The sequence below is a fragment of the Cebus imitator genome, unplaced genomic scaffold (assembly GCF_001604975.1).
Source record: "Cebus imitator isolate Cc_AM_T3 unplaced genomic scaffold, Cebus_imitator-1.0 Scaffold1022, whole genome shotgun sequence".
In the NCBI taxonomy this organism is placed as follows: domain Eukaryota; kingdom Metazoa; phylum Chordata; class Mammalia; order Primates; family Cebidae; genus Cebus; species Cebus imitator.
In genome coordinates this window covers 69,331-87,009 of record NW_016108337.1, presented here as the reverse complement: position 1 = coordinate 87,009, position 17,679 = coordinate 69,331, and the positions used below count along the sequence as shown (strand labels likewise).

The 17,679-nt window shown below is 52.1% G+C and overlaps 1 protein-coding gene across 1 annotated transcript in view; it reads right to left on the bottom strand.

Annotated features, from left to right (window-relative positions):
• Window positions 1-13,188: 13,188 nt before the first annotated feature.
• Window positions 13,189-17,679, bottom strand: part of LOC108298632 (phospholipid phosphatase 2-like) — a 14,668-nt gene continuing 10,177 nt past the window's right edge. Inside the window, 3 exon segments of the mRNA XM_017521267.2 lie at window positions 13,189-13,338; window positions 14,651-14,827; window positions 15,064-15,121. Coding sequence (XP_017376756.2) covers window positions 13,189-13,338; window positions 14,651-14,827; window positions 15,064-15,121 — 385 coding nt within the window.

Genomic DNA, 17,679 nt, shown 5'->3' with positions numbered 1-17,679 from the left:
TAGGCGTGGGGTGGGGGCTTGAACTCGTTTCAGTTAGAACGATGCCTTCCAAGGGTCTTGGTCCATGGACTAGGCGTGGGGTGGGGGCTTGAACTCGTTTCAGTTAGAACGATGCCTTCCAAGGGTCTTGGTCCATGGAGTAGGCGTGGGGTGGGGGCTTGAACTCGTTTCAGTTAAAACAACGCCTTCCGGAAAGATTCCCCCACGCCATGCCTGCGATCTATGAGGTGGCGCGCGGTCGGCCAACCTTTACTTCTATTGAAACGCAGTGTGGAAGTCAAGGGGGAGGTCATCTTAGATGCTTGGGTGTCCTTCCTCACCAGGTCACCTCCTCCCTGCACACGGCCACTCTCCCACCTGGGCTACTTTCCAGTCTCACTCACAATCGCTCTGAACGATTGTGGAAGGAGGACAGCTGTGGAGCCTCTCCCTTGTCCAAGTCACTCTGCTGAGAGACCTGATAACTCGACTCACTGAACCCTGGACCACCCTGGGAAGAATACCTCTGCCCCTGTATTTCAGACAAAGACTATGAGGAGGTCAGGCACGGTGGGTCACACCTGTAATCTGAGCACTCTGGGAGACCAAGGCAGGTGGATCATGAGGTCAGGAGTTCAACACCAGCCTGGCCAAGATGGAGAAACCCCATCTATACTAAAAACACAAAAATTAGCCGGGCATGGTGGCAGGCACCTATAATCCCAGCTTTCGGGAGACTGAGGCAGGGGATTGCTTGAACCCAGTGTCAGGTCTCCATATGCAAACCTGGAGCCTGAAATTCTGAAGTCCTGCTTGCCTCCTGATCGTCTCCCACCCCACGACTGCGTTCGCCGTTGTCCCTGAGCGCCCAGCAGAGCTTCCCCAGAGATGGCCCCTCACCCAATCCTGCCATCTAAACTGTTCTTATGATAACGTGAATACCTCTCATCCATCCTTAACTGCTCTTCTGCCTCACCCCCAGCTGCCACTGTAACTGAACTTGTGGTCATGTACACTCCTGACCCCTACCCACCACTGTAACTGATCTTACTCTGTAACTTTCCACTGCCTGCCCCAAACCTGTAAACCAACTCCTACCCCACTGTCCTTTGCTAACGCCCTTTTCGGCCACAGGTGACCTGCACCCAGGTGAATAAACAGCTACATTGCTCACACAAAGCCTGTCTGGGGGGTTATCTTCATTCAAAGCGTGAATTTTCAACATTTTGGTACCAAAACCCTGGATGGGGGAACTCCTACAAGGGACCAAACCCCCATCTCTGCTCTTGTGCTCCCTCCATGAAGAGATCGACCTACCAACCCGGGTCATCAGACCAGCCCACACACACCACCGGCTGTTTTGGTAAGCAGTCTCTCTTTTTTGCTTTCCCATTCTTTCATCTTTTCCTTTCCACTTCCTCCCCCTTTCCGTTTCGTCGTTTTTCCACCACAAACACAAGGAAAATCAGGTAAACCAGGTTCTTCCGTGAGGTTCAGGACCCAAAAAACCCTATGTAGGTCATGGATCGGGGGACCCAGTTTCCCCAGGGGCTTGACTATCATGGAGACGTTCACCCTAGTCACTTGCCCACCAGGCTAAGGGCTGATATTGGTGGCAGGTAACATACAGGACGCTCTCTTTGACCTCTCACCAATGACGAAGTTCAACCCAGGCTCACAGAGGGACGCCTGTTGAGCAGCTGGGTTGCGTGCCTATTCTCCTTGTCTCTGCTGTCTTTCCAGAACTGTGGACAATCGTCCATCCTCTATCCCTCCCTCCTCTCCGCTGGCCTGTGTTCTAAAGAACCTCAAACCTCTCCAACTGTCCCTAACCTAAAACCCAAACGTCCCTGTAAACACTGCGTTCTCTTTACTGGGTCACTGCATGGTCGCAGTACAAGTTAAACAATGGCTCCAACTGGCCAAAAATTGGCACATTTCACCTCTATTTTATGAAATTAAGACAATTTTCGTCACAACATAGGCAAATGGTCTGAAATTCCCTACGTCCAGACATTTTTTTTACACACCAATCCCTCCCTAATCTCTTCTCCTCTCTTCACTTCCGTCTGCCCCTCCTTCCTCTGCGGGTAAGCCAGACTCCTCACTGTCCATCAACCTTCCGACCTTTCTCCTTCCTGCCTGTGAACCAGGCCCTCGTCCAGGACCTAACCCCACCCCAGAGCCTTCCCCCTCTTCCTCTGCCCAAAACCCGCCTCCTCATGCCCCTCCTGTCACCTCCCCACCTCTTACACGGCCCGGCTTACAGTTAGTCCTGCGTCTGCCTCTGCACCCCTGCCCAACAATGCCCCTTCCAGAGGTGGCTGGAGCCAAAGGCATAGTTAGGGTGGCGTCCCTTCCCTTTATCTGACCTTTCCCAAATCGACCACCAGCTCCTTTTCATCAGATCCTCCAATACTTCACCAAGTCCAATAATCTCACCTGGAGTGACTTAAATGTCATCCTTAATTCCACTCTCACCCCTAAAAAACGCTTAATATGCATTTTATTACCCAGTCAACCCCAACATTACAAAAAGGTACAAAAATTACAATCTGGCCCTCAAACCCCACTACAGGAATTAGGCAACCTTACCTTCAAGGTGTTCAATAGCAGGGAGAAATCTGCCCGGCGATAACGTATCTCAGAGCTGCAGATGCTGCCTCTTCCATAAGATAAACCCCAGCCACGGCACCGGCTCACAGAGACTTCAGAGCACCCAGACTGCAGCGCGTCCAGCTGTCCCTCCCGGATCTTGCTTCACGTGTCGGAAACCTGGCCACTGGGCCAAGGAATACCCGCAGCCCCGGACTTCCCCTGAGCCCTGCCCCATCTGTGCGGGGCCCCCACAGAAAGTCAACTGTCCAACTCAGGTTGCTGCTCCCACAGCTCCTGAAGCTCCAACCCTCGGCTTGGCGGCTAAAGACGGACGCTGCCCGAGCATCTCTGAAGCCCCCTGGACCATCACGGATGCCAAACTTTGGGTAACTCTTACGTGGAGGGCAAGTCCATCCCTTCTTAATCAGCACGGAGGCACCCACCCCACGCTGCCTTCTTTTCAAGGACCTGTCTCCTTGGCCGCCATGCTGTTGTGGGAATTGATGGCAAGGCCTCCAGGCCTATCAAAGCTCCCCACATCTGCTGTCAATCAGGCCGGCACTGCCTTCCACGGTCTTTCCTAATCACCCCCACCTGTCCAGTTCCCCTGTTAGGCCGCGATATCCCAGCGAAATTGTCCGCCTCCTTGACTGTTCCTGGGCTACAGCCACGCCTCATTGCCGCCCTCCTCCCCAAACCCGTACCTCCCTCCATAGCTCCCCTTATGTTCCCCAACCTTAAGCCTAGGGTGTAAAACACCGCCTTCCCATCCGTTGCTACAAGTCACTCACCCCTCCTCATCCCCTTAGAAGCTAACCACCCTTACCCTGCCCAGCCCCGTACCCCATCCCACAGCAGCCTTTAAAAGTAAAGGTTATCACCTGTCTATTGAAACACGGCCTTTTAATTCACTCTCCTGCTTCTTCGGCATCTGTACTCAAAGGGGCATCGCGGATCCCCTTCCGAAGCCCAAATTTCTTCCCATCTGTTATAATCTTTCACCAGCATACACGCGCTCCCCCTGCCAACCGCATCCAGTTAATTTCCCAAACCCCAACCCCCTCCACCAAACAACAGCTTCTCTCCTTCCTGGGTGTGGTTGCTTCTTCACCTCAGGAGACCAGGTTTTGCTATTCTAACTAAACCATTGTATAAACTCACTAAAGAAAACTTATCCAACTCCTCTATTAATCCCAAATCCTTTCCTCGCTCCTCCTTTTGCTCCTTAAAAAACAGCTCTAAAAACTGCTCCCTCCCTCGCCCTCCCCAACCTGTCTCAACACTTTTTCATTCTATACTGCTAAAGTCCAGGGCTGTGCGGTCAGGATTCTCACATAGGAGCCAGGCCCACGGCCTGCAGCCTTTTTATCCAAACAACTTAACCTTACAGCCCTGGGCAGGCCCTCCTGACAATGCCCCTGATACTCTTAGAATCCCTCAAAATCACAGGCTCCGCCCCACTTGCCTCTAGCTCTCACGCCTCCAAAGCTCTCTTTACACCTCACACACACACACACGTTCAGCCCCTCGCCTTCTCCAGCTTTATGCAGTCGCCCCTACTGCTTAAACCACACCTCAAGACGTCTGTTTCTATTATTTCCTAACTGTGCCCAAATTCACTGCGCTCATTTATTTTACGTGCCCTGCTTTTCTTTAAGTTGCTGGTTTACACGTTTCCTCCAGGCAATTACAGCTGATATTTCACTCTTCATCTGGCTCCCGTTCTCTGCTCAAACACAATCTAGTTAATGCCATCGACGATAGACTGGATAGGGAAAATGTGGCACATATACACCATGGAATATTATGCAGCCATCAAAAACGATGAGTTAGGGTCCTTTGTAGGGACATGGATGAACCTGGAAACCATCATTCTCAGCAAACTGACAGAAGAGCAGAAGATCAAACACCGCATGTTCTCACTCATAGGTGGGTGTTGAACAATGAGAACACATGGACACAGGGAGGGGAGCACTACACACTGGGGTCAGTTGGGGGGAAATAGGGGAGGGAGGGTGGGGGGTGGGAAGCTGGGGAGAGATAGCTGGGGGAGAAATGCCAGATGTAGGTGATGGGGAGGAAGGCAGCAAATCACACTGCCATGTGTGTTCCTATGCAACAATTTTGCATGTTCTTCACATGTACCCCAAAACCTAAAATGCAATAAAATAAAAAAATGGGAAAAAAAAAAAAAAAAAAAAAAAAAAAAAAAAAAAAAAAAAAAATGGGAAAAAAAAAAAAAAGAAAAAGAAAATGAGCGGCTGCTTATGGATACCGCACACTTCCTCACACAGCATGAACACAAAAGCTCTCCCTCCACACAGTTACCCACGAAGCCCTGTAACCGCCGCAGCCCTTGTTGGTTCCCTTGGCTTTCGGGTCCAAAGCTCCAGAAAAATGTTGTTTTTATGTAAAGCAGCCTGGCCTCGTATATCACGCCATCAATAAATGAAGAGACAGAACCCAACAGCGCACGAATCAGGCAAATGGTTATTCTGGACCTGGCTGGACAGGCTGGATGTTGTCTAACTGGAGTCATGGCTGCTCCCAATCCTTACTCCTTTAACACCCATCTTTCTTCCCCGGTTGGGACCCTGTATCTTCTGCTTAGTCTCCCAATTCATACAAAACCGCATCCAGGCGATCACAAATCAGCAGATGCTGCTCTGGATGACCCACAGTACCGCACAGTGCCTCTAAGTCCCCCAGCAGCTTAAGCATTCATAAGGCAGAACATATGGTCCAGACCGTGCTTATTTGCACCTGTCCTGTTCCCATGTCCACCCTGTCTCCCCTGCTCAAAAAAAAAAAATATTTTAGGTGCCCCCGCAGTCCCCTGTCAGGCACGAAGTAACCTTAAAAAACGTCACCCTCACCCCCGGAAACCTGTGCTCACCCCCTCTTCTCTAATTATTTCTCTCTATATATGAAAAAACAGGTATGTCAGGTCTCCATATGCAAGCCTGAAGTCCTGCCTGCCTGGGCTGGTCGTCTCCCACCCCCCACCTGCGTTCCCCATTGTCCCTGAGTGCCCAGTGGAGCTTCCCCAGACAAGCCCTTCACCCAACCCTGCCATCTCAACTGTTCCTATGATAATATGAATACCCCTCACCCATCCTGTCATCTTAACTGCTCTTCTGCCTCACCCCAGCCGCCACTGTAACTGAACTTGTGGTCATGTACACTCCTTGCCTCTACCCACCACTGTAACTGATCTTACTCTGTGACTTTCCACTGCGCGCCCCAAACCTGTAAAACCAACTCCCATACCACTGCCCTTTGCTAATGCCCTTTTCGACCTCAGTCGACCTGCACCCAGGTGAATAAACAGCCGCGTTGCCCACACAAATCCTGTGGGGGGGGGTCTCTTCATTCAAAGCATGAATTTTCAACAGCTGGGAGGCGGAAATTGCAGTGAGCCGAGATTGCTCCACTGCACTCCAGCCTGGGCAATAGAGCAAGATTCCATCTCAAAAATAAAAATAAAAGACAAAGATTATGAGGCTAGCGGAGGCTGAGACCAAGCACAAGACCCAAGCTTTGTCAGCAGTAGCTGAATTGGAACTAGGTTCTCACGTTCACAGGGTGTGATGACGGCCTTCTGATTACAAGATCCAAAGTGAGACTGGCACTTCCATTAACATGTACATATGTTTGTCTGCAATCTATGTATGAGCATTTTCATGCATCAAATTTTGCCAGGAATCTCTCATATTATCTTTTATTATAGTCACAAAATTCTAGGCTCTTCAGTATAAATACTTGTCGTTTTATAGTTGAACACTGGGGATGAAAGCGATTTTCCACACAACCAGCACCTACATTTTCCAAATGTGGTTTTCACCGTGCGTTGGGATTTACTTGGGATGGCTGGAGAAATAGGAGGGAAATATTAGGGAAAGTTAGAAATTTATAGTTTCAACCCATTTGGAAGGCAGAAAGGTTTTAATGGAATGGGCTAAAGGCAGCCAGTTCATTACATTAAAATTTTAAGTAATAGGGTGAAATATAGGGACAATGAAGCTTCCCCAGTGGCCTGTTTACCCACATCCCATTGTCTCTATAACTGTTCACTCATGTAAACCCTATGCTGAACAGTCCTCTCAGCAGGAGGTCGAAGGGGAATTACACGTGAAGGGTGTTTTCTCTGGGCCCAAAACCAAAAGCTTTTATCATTCAAAACCACTTTTTGAACCATGTTAATTATCCACAAGTGTGTTAACTTAAAGCCTCTGTTATTCAATCTATACCAGATAAATATAAGAAGGTACAGGGAGTCATGGCCGGGTTTGCTAAAACCACCCTCTAAAAGCAGTTAACAAACATCCCCACCCCATTCAAAATCACTGTCCTGGTTGTGAGTGCATTCATTCATCTGTGCCTAAGTCAGGGTCTGCAAAACAAACCTCCACAGGTGGTGTGGCTGTTTTATTGTTTGAATTCGTGTTGCATGACGTGAACATGCATCTCTCCCAGCTGCACTCCCACCTGAGAGGCAGCCGGGCTAACAATACCACCGGGAGCAAGTCTCCTAGAAGGAGAAGAAAACACTGGCAGGATGTGACATTCTGAAGTGCAAGGACTTTTCAGGGACTAAAGTTTCTGAAGGTGGCAGTTTGTGTCTCCGTCTCCATGGGGTCCAGAATTTGCTGCACAGCAGGAGGTGACAAGGAGCCACAGGATTCTTGGGTGATGTTAACACTGAACGTGTGCCTGCTCTAAGCTGTAGAAGTCACACCCTCCCTGGGTTTTTTGTTTGTTTGTTTTTTTGTTTTTGTTTTTGAGACGTAGTCTTGCTCTGTTGCCCAGGCTGAAGTGCAGTGGTGCAATCTCAGCTCACTGCAACCTCCGCCACCTGGGTTCAAATGATTCTCCTGCCTCACCCCCCTGGCTAGCTGGGATTACAGTGACTCACCACCACACCAGCTAATTTTTGTATTTTTAGTAGAGATGGGTTTCACCATGTTGGCCAGGCTGGTCTCGAACTCCTGACCTTGTGACCCACCCACCTCAGCCTCCCAAAGTGCTGGGATTACAGGTGTGAGCCACCATGCCCAACCTTTTTTTCTTTTTTAGAGATGGAATCTTGTTCTGTCACCCAGGCTGGAGTGCAGCGGCACGATCTCAGCTCAATGCTCCAATATCCGCCTCCTGGGTTCAAGAGATTCTCCTGCCTCAGCCTCCTGAGTAGCTGGGACTACGCGTGCCACCACATCTGGCTAATTTTTGTATTTTTAGTGGAGACAGGGTTTCACCATGTTGGCCGGGCTGGTCTCAAACTCCTGACCTCAGGGGAACCACCTGCCTCAGCCTCCCAAGGTGCTGGGATTACAGGTGTGAGCCACCACGCCTGGCCCTTCCCTCTATCTCAATGTCCACAAATATTATAAAACACCTGCTTAACTGTCTAGGATTTTCAGCTAATTGTCCAATGTCTAGATGAAGGTGCTTTCAAATATTTATAATAAGTCAGGATGTAGACTAGGATGTTTTATCAATTAATTGGTTGATTCCAAAAATGTAAATCTTTGAATCTGAAATAGGGCTGGAGAACTTAGCAAGGTAATATCAATTCCACATGAGCCTTTGAAGATCAATTGTGCTATCTGCCTCTCAGGAAGCATTGGCATGTGACGTTTCCTTACTAACATGGACTTTAATTTCATTTAGCTACTGTTCTTTTGATTCATGATTTGAAAACCATTTTGTCTCTCGAAAAACCATACTAGCCAGGCTCGGTGGCTAACGCCTGTAATCCCAGCACTTTGGGAGGCTGAGGCAGGTGGATCACGAAGTCAGAAATTTGAGACCAGCCAGAACAACATGGCGAAACCCGCTCTTCTACTACAAATAAAAAAATTAGCTGGACATGGTGGTGGGTGCCTGTAATCCCAGCTACTCAGGAGGTTGAGGCTGGAGAATCATTTGAACCCAGGAGGCAGGGGTTGCAGTGAGCCAAGATTGTGCCACTGCACTCCAGCCTGGGTGACAAAGCGAGACTCTGTCTCAAAAAAAAAACAAAAAAACAAAAAAAAGACAACCCATACTACTGGCCAGGTGCAGGGGCTCAGGCTTGTAATTCCAGCACTCTGGGAGGCTGGCAGGAGGACTGCTTGAGACCGGGAATTCGAGACCAGCCTGGGCAACATGGCAGAACCCCTGTCTCTACAAAAAAAACAAAAATGAGCCAGTTGTGGTGACACACATTTATACTTCCAGCTACTCAGGAACTTGAGGCGGGAGGATTGCTTGAGCCTGGGAGGTCGAGGCTGCAGTGAGCAGTGATTGCACCACCGCACTCCAGCCTGGGCAGCAGAGTGAGACTCTGTCTCAAAAAAGGAAAACACCCAAACCCCTCCAAGAGCATAGAGCTGCCTTTCCTGTTAGATACCTCCACTGCTGTACATATTGCTCAGTTGTGATGAAACGTCCCTCATGTTCCATTTTGGATTCCCTGAAGTGTGGCCTATGGTGTGGCCCTGGACTCAGGAGCCCCTGAAGGATGGAAGCGCACTTGCCGCTGTGACTGCATTGCCTGTCCACACAGGGGGTTTCCAGCCAGACAGGTGAGCACCTGCAGCGATGCCCTCCCATCCACACCCATCATCCTTCCTGCCCTGACTCCAGGTGAGGGCAGAGGGCCATGGAATTACAGGTAAGTCGTCTTTATTTTTTGAGACAGAGTTTCGCTCCTGTCACCCAGGCGGGAGTACAATGGCGTGACCTCGGCTCACCGCAATCTCCACCTCTCAGGTTCAAGTGATTCTCCTGCCTCAGCCTCCCCAGTAGCTGGGATCATGGGAATGTACCACCACGCCCAGCTAATTTTGTATTTTTTTTTCAGTAGGGACGGGGTTTCTCCACTTTGGTCAGGCTGGTCTCGAACTCCTGACCTCAGGTGCTCCACCCGCCTTGGCCTCCCAAAGTGCTGGGATTACAGGTGTGAGCCACCGCACCAGGCCTCAGGTAAGTCTTCTTTACTCAGTCATTTATTCACTCACTCAGATAATTCATTCATAAATTCCATTGCTGTAACTTAGTAATCCCAAATAACCTAAACTTCCACCTGCCATGCAATGCCCTCACCACACAACTTGCCTGGCCGGCTAATTCTTCCCAGGGATTTCCCATCCCTGTAATGCCGTTAAAATGTCGAAACTAGGCCACCTGCTTACAAAACAGCAAGTCAGAGTAAAAACAAAACTGGGCTTGGATCCAACAAATCACAACTGTCACAGAAGAGGCTCGGCCGGGTGCAGTGGCTCACGCCTCTAATCCCAGCATTTTGGGAGGCTGAGGTGGGTGGATCACTTGAGGTCAGGAGTTTGAAACCAGTCTGGCCAACATGGTGAAACCCCGTCTCTACTAAAAATACAAAAAACTTAGCTGGGTGTGGTGGCAGATGCCTGTAATCTCAGCTATTCGGGAGGCTGAGGCAGGAGAATTGCTTGAACCCAGGGGGCGGAGGTCGCAGTGAGCCAAGGTTGTGCCACTGCACTCCAGCCTGGGCAAGAAGAGTGAAACCCTATCTCAAAACAAGCAAAGAACAACAACAAAACAGGCTAACAAAATGCTGTGGCAGGGTATGACTTGAGAAGTCATTTCTGAGACAGGGGATGAAACCTGGGAGCTGTCCAGCTGCTGAAAGTATGCGGCAGGAGACAGAAGAACTAACATTCTCTACACAGCAGGACAATGTGCCTCTCGCTGTTGAGGAGACTGGGGGTGGACAATCAGCCTGGGGCTAAGAAGCCTCTGGGATAAGGCCCAGGCCGCACTGCTGAGCCAGCCCGGGGGCTCACACGCCCCCAAATCCCCACCCCCAATGCTGTCCAGAAGGCCGCAGACCACACCACTGCCGGGTGAGGTTGAGTAAAATGCTGCCTTCTCGCATTGGGTTCTAGCAACTAACGTAAAAAATGTAAATAATGTTACCGAAATTAGGATTTTAAATTGTTTCAATTCAAACAGAAATTCAGTTGAGGAATAAATAGCCAGGTGTGGTGGCTCACACCTGTAATCCAAGCACTTTGGAGGCTGAGGCGGGTGGATCACCTGAGGTCAGGAGTTTGAGACCAGCCTGGCCAACATGGCTAAAATACAAAAATTACCTGGGCATGGTGGAGGGCACCTGTAATCCCAGTTACTTGGGAGGCTGAAGCAGGAGCATCGCTCTAGCCTGGGAGGTCGAGGCTGCAGTAAGCAGTAATTGCACCACTGCACTCCAGCCTGGGTGACAGAATGAGACCCTGTGTCTAAAAAACAAAGTAGGTATGGTTTCCTACAAAACCAGAATAACATATGGTAGCTGACACGTTCAAAAAAATCCTGCATATCATCAAATACTCAGGAGGAGTTTTCTTTTTCTTTTTTTTTAATTTTTGAGACCTAGTCTCGCTCGGAGAGCAGTGGCAGAATCTCAGCTCAGTGCAACCTCCACCTCCTGGGTTTGAGCGATTCTCCTGCCTCAGCTTCCCAAATAGCTGGGATTACAGGCGTGTGCCACCACGCCCAGTTAAGTTTTGCATTTTTAGTAGAGATGGGGTTTCATCATGTTGGCCAGGATGGTCTCGGTTTCCTGACCTTGTGATCCACCCACCTTGGCCTCCCAATGTGCTGGGATTACAGGTGTGAGCCACTGTGCCCGGCCAGGAGGAGGTCTTCAAAAACCAATTAACCTCCGAAGGTGGGAGAAATGCCGGGCCACGAGGACACAGCCATGGGAAATGATATTTACATGGCTAAGAATCTGAGTTTCCTGTGAGAAACAGAAAAAAAAAAAAAAATCCTCCTTGCACAGCTAGAGAAAATACTACTTTTTTCCATGAAACCATAAGGGCGTGTGCAGTGTAAACCCAACATTATGCATGAGAGCTTCCCCAGAGCTCCGTGTGGGTGGAGAAATGTGTCCTAACTGCTACCCTGCCTGCTATCTTGGTACTGGGAACCTGTGAGAATTTCCGAGCCCGACACCCTGCATCCCGGCTTTTCTCAACAGATGCAGAGCAGTGCGTGCATAGCCCAGCTGGGTGGCACCAAAACGGCGAGACAGGCCACCAGCTCCCAAAGCTGGGCCCTCCTGGCTCCTGAGGACCCTCTGGGGATGGCTCTGGTCAGTACAGCCCTTTCTTTCTCTGCTCTCACAGCCGTGGGGTGCACATGCTTTTTCTGAAGCACTGAGACTCCACCAGCCGAGGCCAGCAGCAGGACTCAGCCACGTCCTCTCCCTCACTCCAAACTTCCTCCTCTCCTCAGTCTTCACCGCTCGTCCCAACACGACCACCTGCCCCCAGCAGACCACACTGGAGTCCTGTGCACTGCAGCTGCTCCCACAGACTCACGCTCAACCCTCACTGCGGTCCTGGCTTTTAAGGCCATTGCATCTGGGAGGAGACGGAGGCGTCGGCTACTAACAGGGCACCTGGGTCGTTCCCATTTGCTCCTGATGCAGTGACTCTGCCTGTGGGATCTGGCTAGGAACCTCTCTCCCACCCACTGCCAGAGACACATTCTGAGCCCAGACACAGCCTCCTTAGTCCTCGGGCATCACTGCCTGCTGCGGCACCCTAGGATACCTGGGAGGCTTCAGTGTGACTTTCCTGGCCAGGACCTCGTCTGACACCTACATGGAGGGAAGTCCTGATGTTCAGCTGGAGTTCCGCAGGGTCTGGGTCACCTTCCTTCCCGAACAACAAGGGCAGGTCTCTATTGTGGCCCCTTGGGTGGGGCTCCCAGCTGGAGTTCTGCAGGGTCTGGGTCACCTTCCTTCCCATCCGCCAAGAGCAGGTCTCCATCGAGGCCCCTTGGGTGGGGCTCCCAGGCTGCACTTTTGCCCCCAGGGCACCACCCCTCCCGTAGGCTAAGGCCTGATAGGAAGACCCTGCAGGGTGAGGAAATAAGAGAGGTTCCAGGTGCAAACAAAACATCAGCAGACACTTAAGTTACCGCCTGTACAAAAAAACAAATGTACCCTTTACCCTCCTGTTGAAAAAAGTAAGTTCTGTGTGTTCTGCCATCACTTCAGGGAAACCAGCCCCTGAATTACCCATTTCAGAAGCGTGGCCCCCAGGTGCATGGGGTGGACATGAGCAGAGGGGAGGGGTGTGCTGACCCATCTGACCCTTGACCCCAGCGCCGTGCAGGGAGAAACGCAAGGGGCGGGCTTGGCTGCTGCCCTCCACTGTCACAGCACGTGGGTCGGCCTGATGTCTGAGCTCCGCGGAGCCCTCTGATGGGGGGAACACCGTCCCAGAATGGCCGTAAGGAGCAGAGGCACTGAGACCACTCGTCAAACCGATGCCCCATTTTACTAAAAACCACATGTACGTTACATTTTACAAAACAGTCCCTTCCTTAACCCCATAAAAGAATGGAGATATTTGGGGAGCTACGGGAACAGGTCCCCCTCCAACTGCTCAGGGCTACCTAGGCCTCCCCAGACCCCTGGTCCGGTGCAGGACAGGGGCAGCAGAGCCTGCTCACTGCTCCCATCAGCCCAGGGTTCCTGGAGCCCGTCCAGAGCCCTCAGTGCTACCCAGGGCCAGAGGGACCACCTGGGGGGCCGGCCTCAGCTGGACTCACAGCCACTCCCTGCCTGGGAGGTGTCCGGCCTCAGGAGGAGGAGTGCAGGTACCCATAGTGGTTGTGGTCAGCCTCGCCCAGGGTCACTGTCAGTGACAGGCTGGGCTTCCATTCCAGCTCCTCCTCCTTCGAGCAGTGCTGTGGGGGTCAGGCTTTGAAGAAGTCTGAGATGTAGCAGACCTGGCAGAGTGGAGGAAGGTGAGACTGGGCAGGGGCTGGGCAGTCACCAGGGACATGGGCATAGGCAGGAGGGGGAGGAACAGGGTCCCAGGTGGGCAATGAGAGGAACAGTGCCTGTGGGGGAAGAGAGCCCTCTTGGTGGAGGACCAGTGGAGAGCACTGGGGCGCTGATGGGCCCAGGGAAGGGCTGCGGTGTCCGGGCAGGAAACTCAGGGAAGGAACTGGGGGAAGAAGGTGTCCATCCATGGACTGGGGTTGGGACAAGGGGTCCCAGGGTAGGATGTGGGGGGGAAGGGAGGGGTCCAGGGAAGGACTGGGGTTGGGGGGAAGGGGTTCCAGAGGAGAATTGGGGGGAGGTAGGGGTCCCAGGTATGGACTAGGGTTGGGGGAAGGGGTCCCAGGGAGGAATGTGGGGAAGGAGGGGTCCCAGAAAGGACTGGGGTTGGGGGAAGAGGTCCCAGGGGAGAAATGGGGAGAAGGGAGGGGTACAGGGAAGAACTGGGGTTGGGGGAAGGGGTCCAAGGGTAGGATGTTTGGGGGGGAGGGAGGGGTCCAGGGATGGACTGGGGTTGGAGGGTCCCAGAGGAGAAACGAGGGGAAAAGTGGGTCCCAGGGAAGGACTGGGGTTGGGGGCAATGGGGTCCAGAGGAGAATTGGGGGGATGTGGGGGGTCCCAGGTATGGACTAGGGTTGGGAGAAGGAGTCTCAGGGGAGGAATGGGGGGAAGAGGGGTCCAGGGATGGACTGGTGTTGCGGAAGGGGTCCCAGGGGAGGAATGTGTGGAAGGAGAGGTCCCAGAAAGAACTGGGGTTGGGGGAGAGGTCCCAGGGGAGAAATGGGAAAAAGGGAGGGGTGTAGGGAAGAACTGGAGTTGGGGGTAGGGGTCCCAGGGGAGGATGTGGGGGGGAGGGAAGAGTCCTGGGATAGACTGGGGTTGGGGGATCCCAGAGGAGAAATGGGTAGAAAAAGGGGTCCCAGGGAAGGACTGGGGTTGGGGGAAGGGGTCCCAGGGGAGAAACCGGGGGAAGGAAGGGTCCCAGGGAAGGACCAGGGTTGGAGGAAGGGGTCCCAGGGGAGGAATCGGGGGAAGGAGGCATCCTAGGGAAGGAGGGGTCCAGGGAAGAACTGGAGTTTGGGGTAGGGGTCCCAGGGGAGAAACGAGGGGAAGGGGGGGTCCCAGGGAAGGACCATGGTTAGAGGAAGGGGTCCCAGGGGAGGACTCCGTGGGGCAAGAGTGTGCAGGGAAGGACCAGGGTTGGGCAGGGAGTGGTCTCTGGACAGCACAGAGGTTGAGTCAGGGTCAGAAGCTCACAGTGAGGCCAGCCACCAGCCTCCCCTGCAGGAGGCCAGCAACGACGTCGCTCCAGTGGTGTTTGTGATCAGACACGTGGGTGTAGCCCACATAGAGGGCAAAGACCACCAGGAAGAACTGGACCGTGGGCCGCAGCAGCCGCGCCCACTTCCAGCAGAGCCGCGCCTGCACGTAGAGCTGGGACGGGAGAGGACGCCTCAGCCTGTGCCCTGCCAGGCCCTCCTACGCCCACTGCACAGATGGCAGCTCTGAGGCCGGGGGCATAGAACCGGCCAGCCCAGGGCCTCCTGTCTTTACAAACAAGTCAGTGAGTGCCCCCATCACCACCATGTCCCACCCATTTTACAGCTGGAAAAACCGAGGTCCAGGGAAGGGAGTGACTTGATGGGCGAGCCCCGGAGAAACGGACTCACTGCCAGGAACACCATGCAGTATATCCCAAAGGAGGCGTGTCCCGAGTAGAAAGACAACCTGGGGAAGGAGAGGCGGCAGGTCAGAGGGCAGGCGGCTCACTTGGCATCTTCCAACCTCCCCTCGCCCCGACCCCTCCCGCAGAAGGGAGGGTTCAACATGGGAGCTGCCGACGTTACAGGCCACCAAATCCCAGGAGCAGAGGCTGCTCCAGTTATCTAATGATGGAATCAGAGTCTCCAGTTGGGGCTGTGGCATGAGACGCCTCACCCGTGAAGACTCTGAGGCCTGAACCCAACACCCAGGGCTGACGGTAGTGTCCAGCCAGCAGGCAACACCAGTTTCGTTTTCACCACGTTTCTTTTCAGGATTTTCTCCCATCTGTGGAACTGAGGGAAGATTTCTTTTTATGTAAATTCGAGATCCCGTGAAGGACATGAATGAAACACAGAAAATGGGAAGCAACAAAAAACTGGCAAAAGAGTCACAATCAACTTTTTTGGACCTAATCAAATGCTTGCAGGAACCAGAGGAACACTTGATTAATATAATCCAAATGAGGCTGGGCACATTGGCTAAGGCCTGTAATCCCTGCCCTTTGGGGGACCAAGGCAGGTGGATCACAAGGTCAGGAGATTGAGACCAGCCTGACCAACATGGTGAAACCCCGTCTCTACTAAAAAAACAAAAATTAGCCAGGCGTGATGCCACATGCCTATAATCCCAGCTACTCGGGAGGCTGAGGCAGGAGAATCACTTGAAAACCTGGGAGGTGGAGCTTGCGGTGAGCCAAGATCACGCCACTGCCTGGGCAACAGAGTGAGACTCCATCTCAAAAAATAATCCACTTGGATCTCAGAACAAACACTTTTGTGGTGTTTTAACTCATCCTGGTCCCTCTCCTACTGCCTAGACTGTGATGGCCTGAGAGTAACAGACCACACGCCCAGCACAGGTTCCAAGAAGGGGCCTTATTTGCAACTGCGAACTGGAGTATGGCTCGAGGGCTGGCCTTGATCTCACCTGACTGGACATTCTCCCAGTGCTGAGGTGCTACCTGGAGGACATTTGTGGGAAACGTTTACAACAAATTTGTTAGTCTCTGCAGCCTGGGGCCACAGGAGCAGAGGAGGCAAAAAACAGGTGAGCCAAACAGTGTAGGAGGAAAGGCCAGGGAATAAAACACTCTGGGGAATGAAGGCTTGGAACCTACAAGACCAGACTGGTGCAGGAGCTTGGAAGAGGCCTGCGAGGGCCCTGCGCTCACATCGGGCTGGCCTTCCAGCTCTGCACAAGCAGGACGTGAACGTGAAGGCAGAGAAAACCTGTTTCACCGTGGAAGGGCTGACCCCACAGGCACGCAGACCCCTTCTACAGACTCGGGAGGGTGTTGCGGGTTTTTTGTTGTTGTTGTTCCAGATGTTTAAAGAAATCTCTGCCCTATCACTAGCTGACCACCAGGCTAAAAGAACAGGAGGAAACAGCCACCAATAACAAGAGATAGAGACTTCACAATCAGAAAAGTCATGAAATAACCACTGCAGCAAACAGCAAGAACACAACCCGGGAGGAGGGGGACTCCTATTTCCAGAGTGGCCACATTATAATATTCTAAACACACAGTTTAAAACAAAATAAAACAGGTCGGGCGCGGTAGCTCACGCCTGTGATCCCAGCACTTTGGGAGGCTGAGGCAGGCGGCTCGCCTGAGGTCAGGAGTTCGAGACCAGCCTGGCCAACATGGTGAAACCCTGTCTCTACTGCAAGTACAAAACTAGTCCAGGTGTGGTGGCGAATGCCTGTGATCCCAGCACTCAGAAGAGTAAAGCGGAAGTGCTTAAACCCAGGAGGCGGAGGTCGCAGACAGCAAAGATTGCACCACTGCACTCCAGCCTGGGTGACAGAGTGAGACTCTGTCTCAAAAAAAAGACAAAGAAAATAGGTCAGTTAAGATTATTCGGCCAGGCCAGGCACAGTGGCTTACATCTGTAATCCCAGCACTTTGGGAGGCTAAGGTGGGTGGGTCATCTGAGATCAGGAGTTCGAGACCAGCCTGGCCAACATGATGAAACCCCATCTCTACTAAAAATACAAAAAATTAGCAGGATGAGGTGGTACATGCCCATAGTCCCAGCTACTCGGGAGGCTGAGGCAGGAGAATCACTTGAACCCAGGTGGCAGAGGTTGCAGTGAGCCAAGATCATGCCACTGTACACTGCACTCCAGCCTGAGTGACAGAGTGAGATTCTGTCTCAAAAAATAAAATAAATAAAAATGAAAATACAAAAATTAGCCAGGTGTGGTGGTACACACCTGTAATTCCAGCTGCTGGGGAGGCTGAGACAGGAGAATTGCTTGAACTCAGGAAGTGGAGGTTGCAGTGAGCCAAGATCGAACCACTGCACTCCAGCCTGGGCAACAGAGCCAGACTCTGTCTCAAAAAAAAAAGAGAGAAAAGGATTATTTACCCTGAATGGGCTCAGGGGCTCACGCCTGTAATCCCAGCACTTTGGGAGGCCGAGGCAGAAGGACTGCTTTAGCCCAGGCATTCTAGACCAGCCTAGGCAACATGGTGAGACCCTATTTCTAAAAAATATATATATATATTATAAACTCTC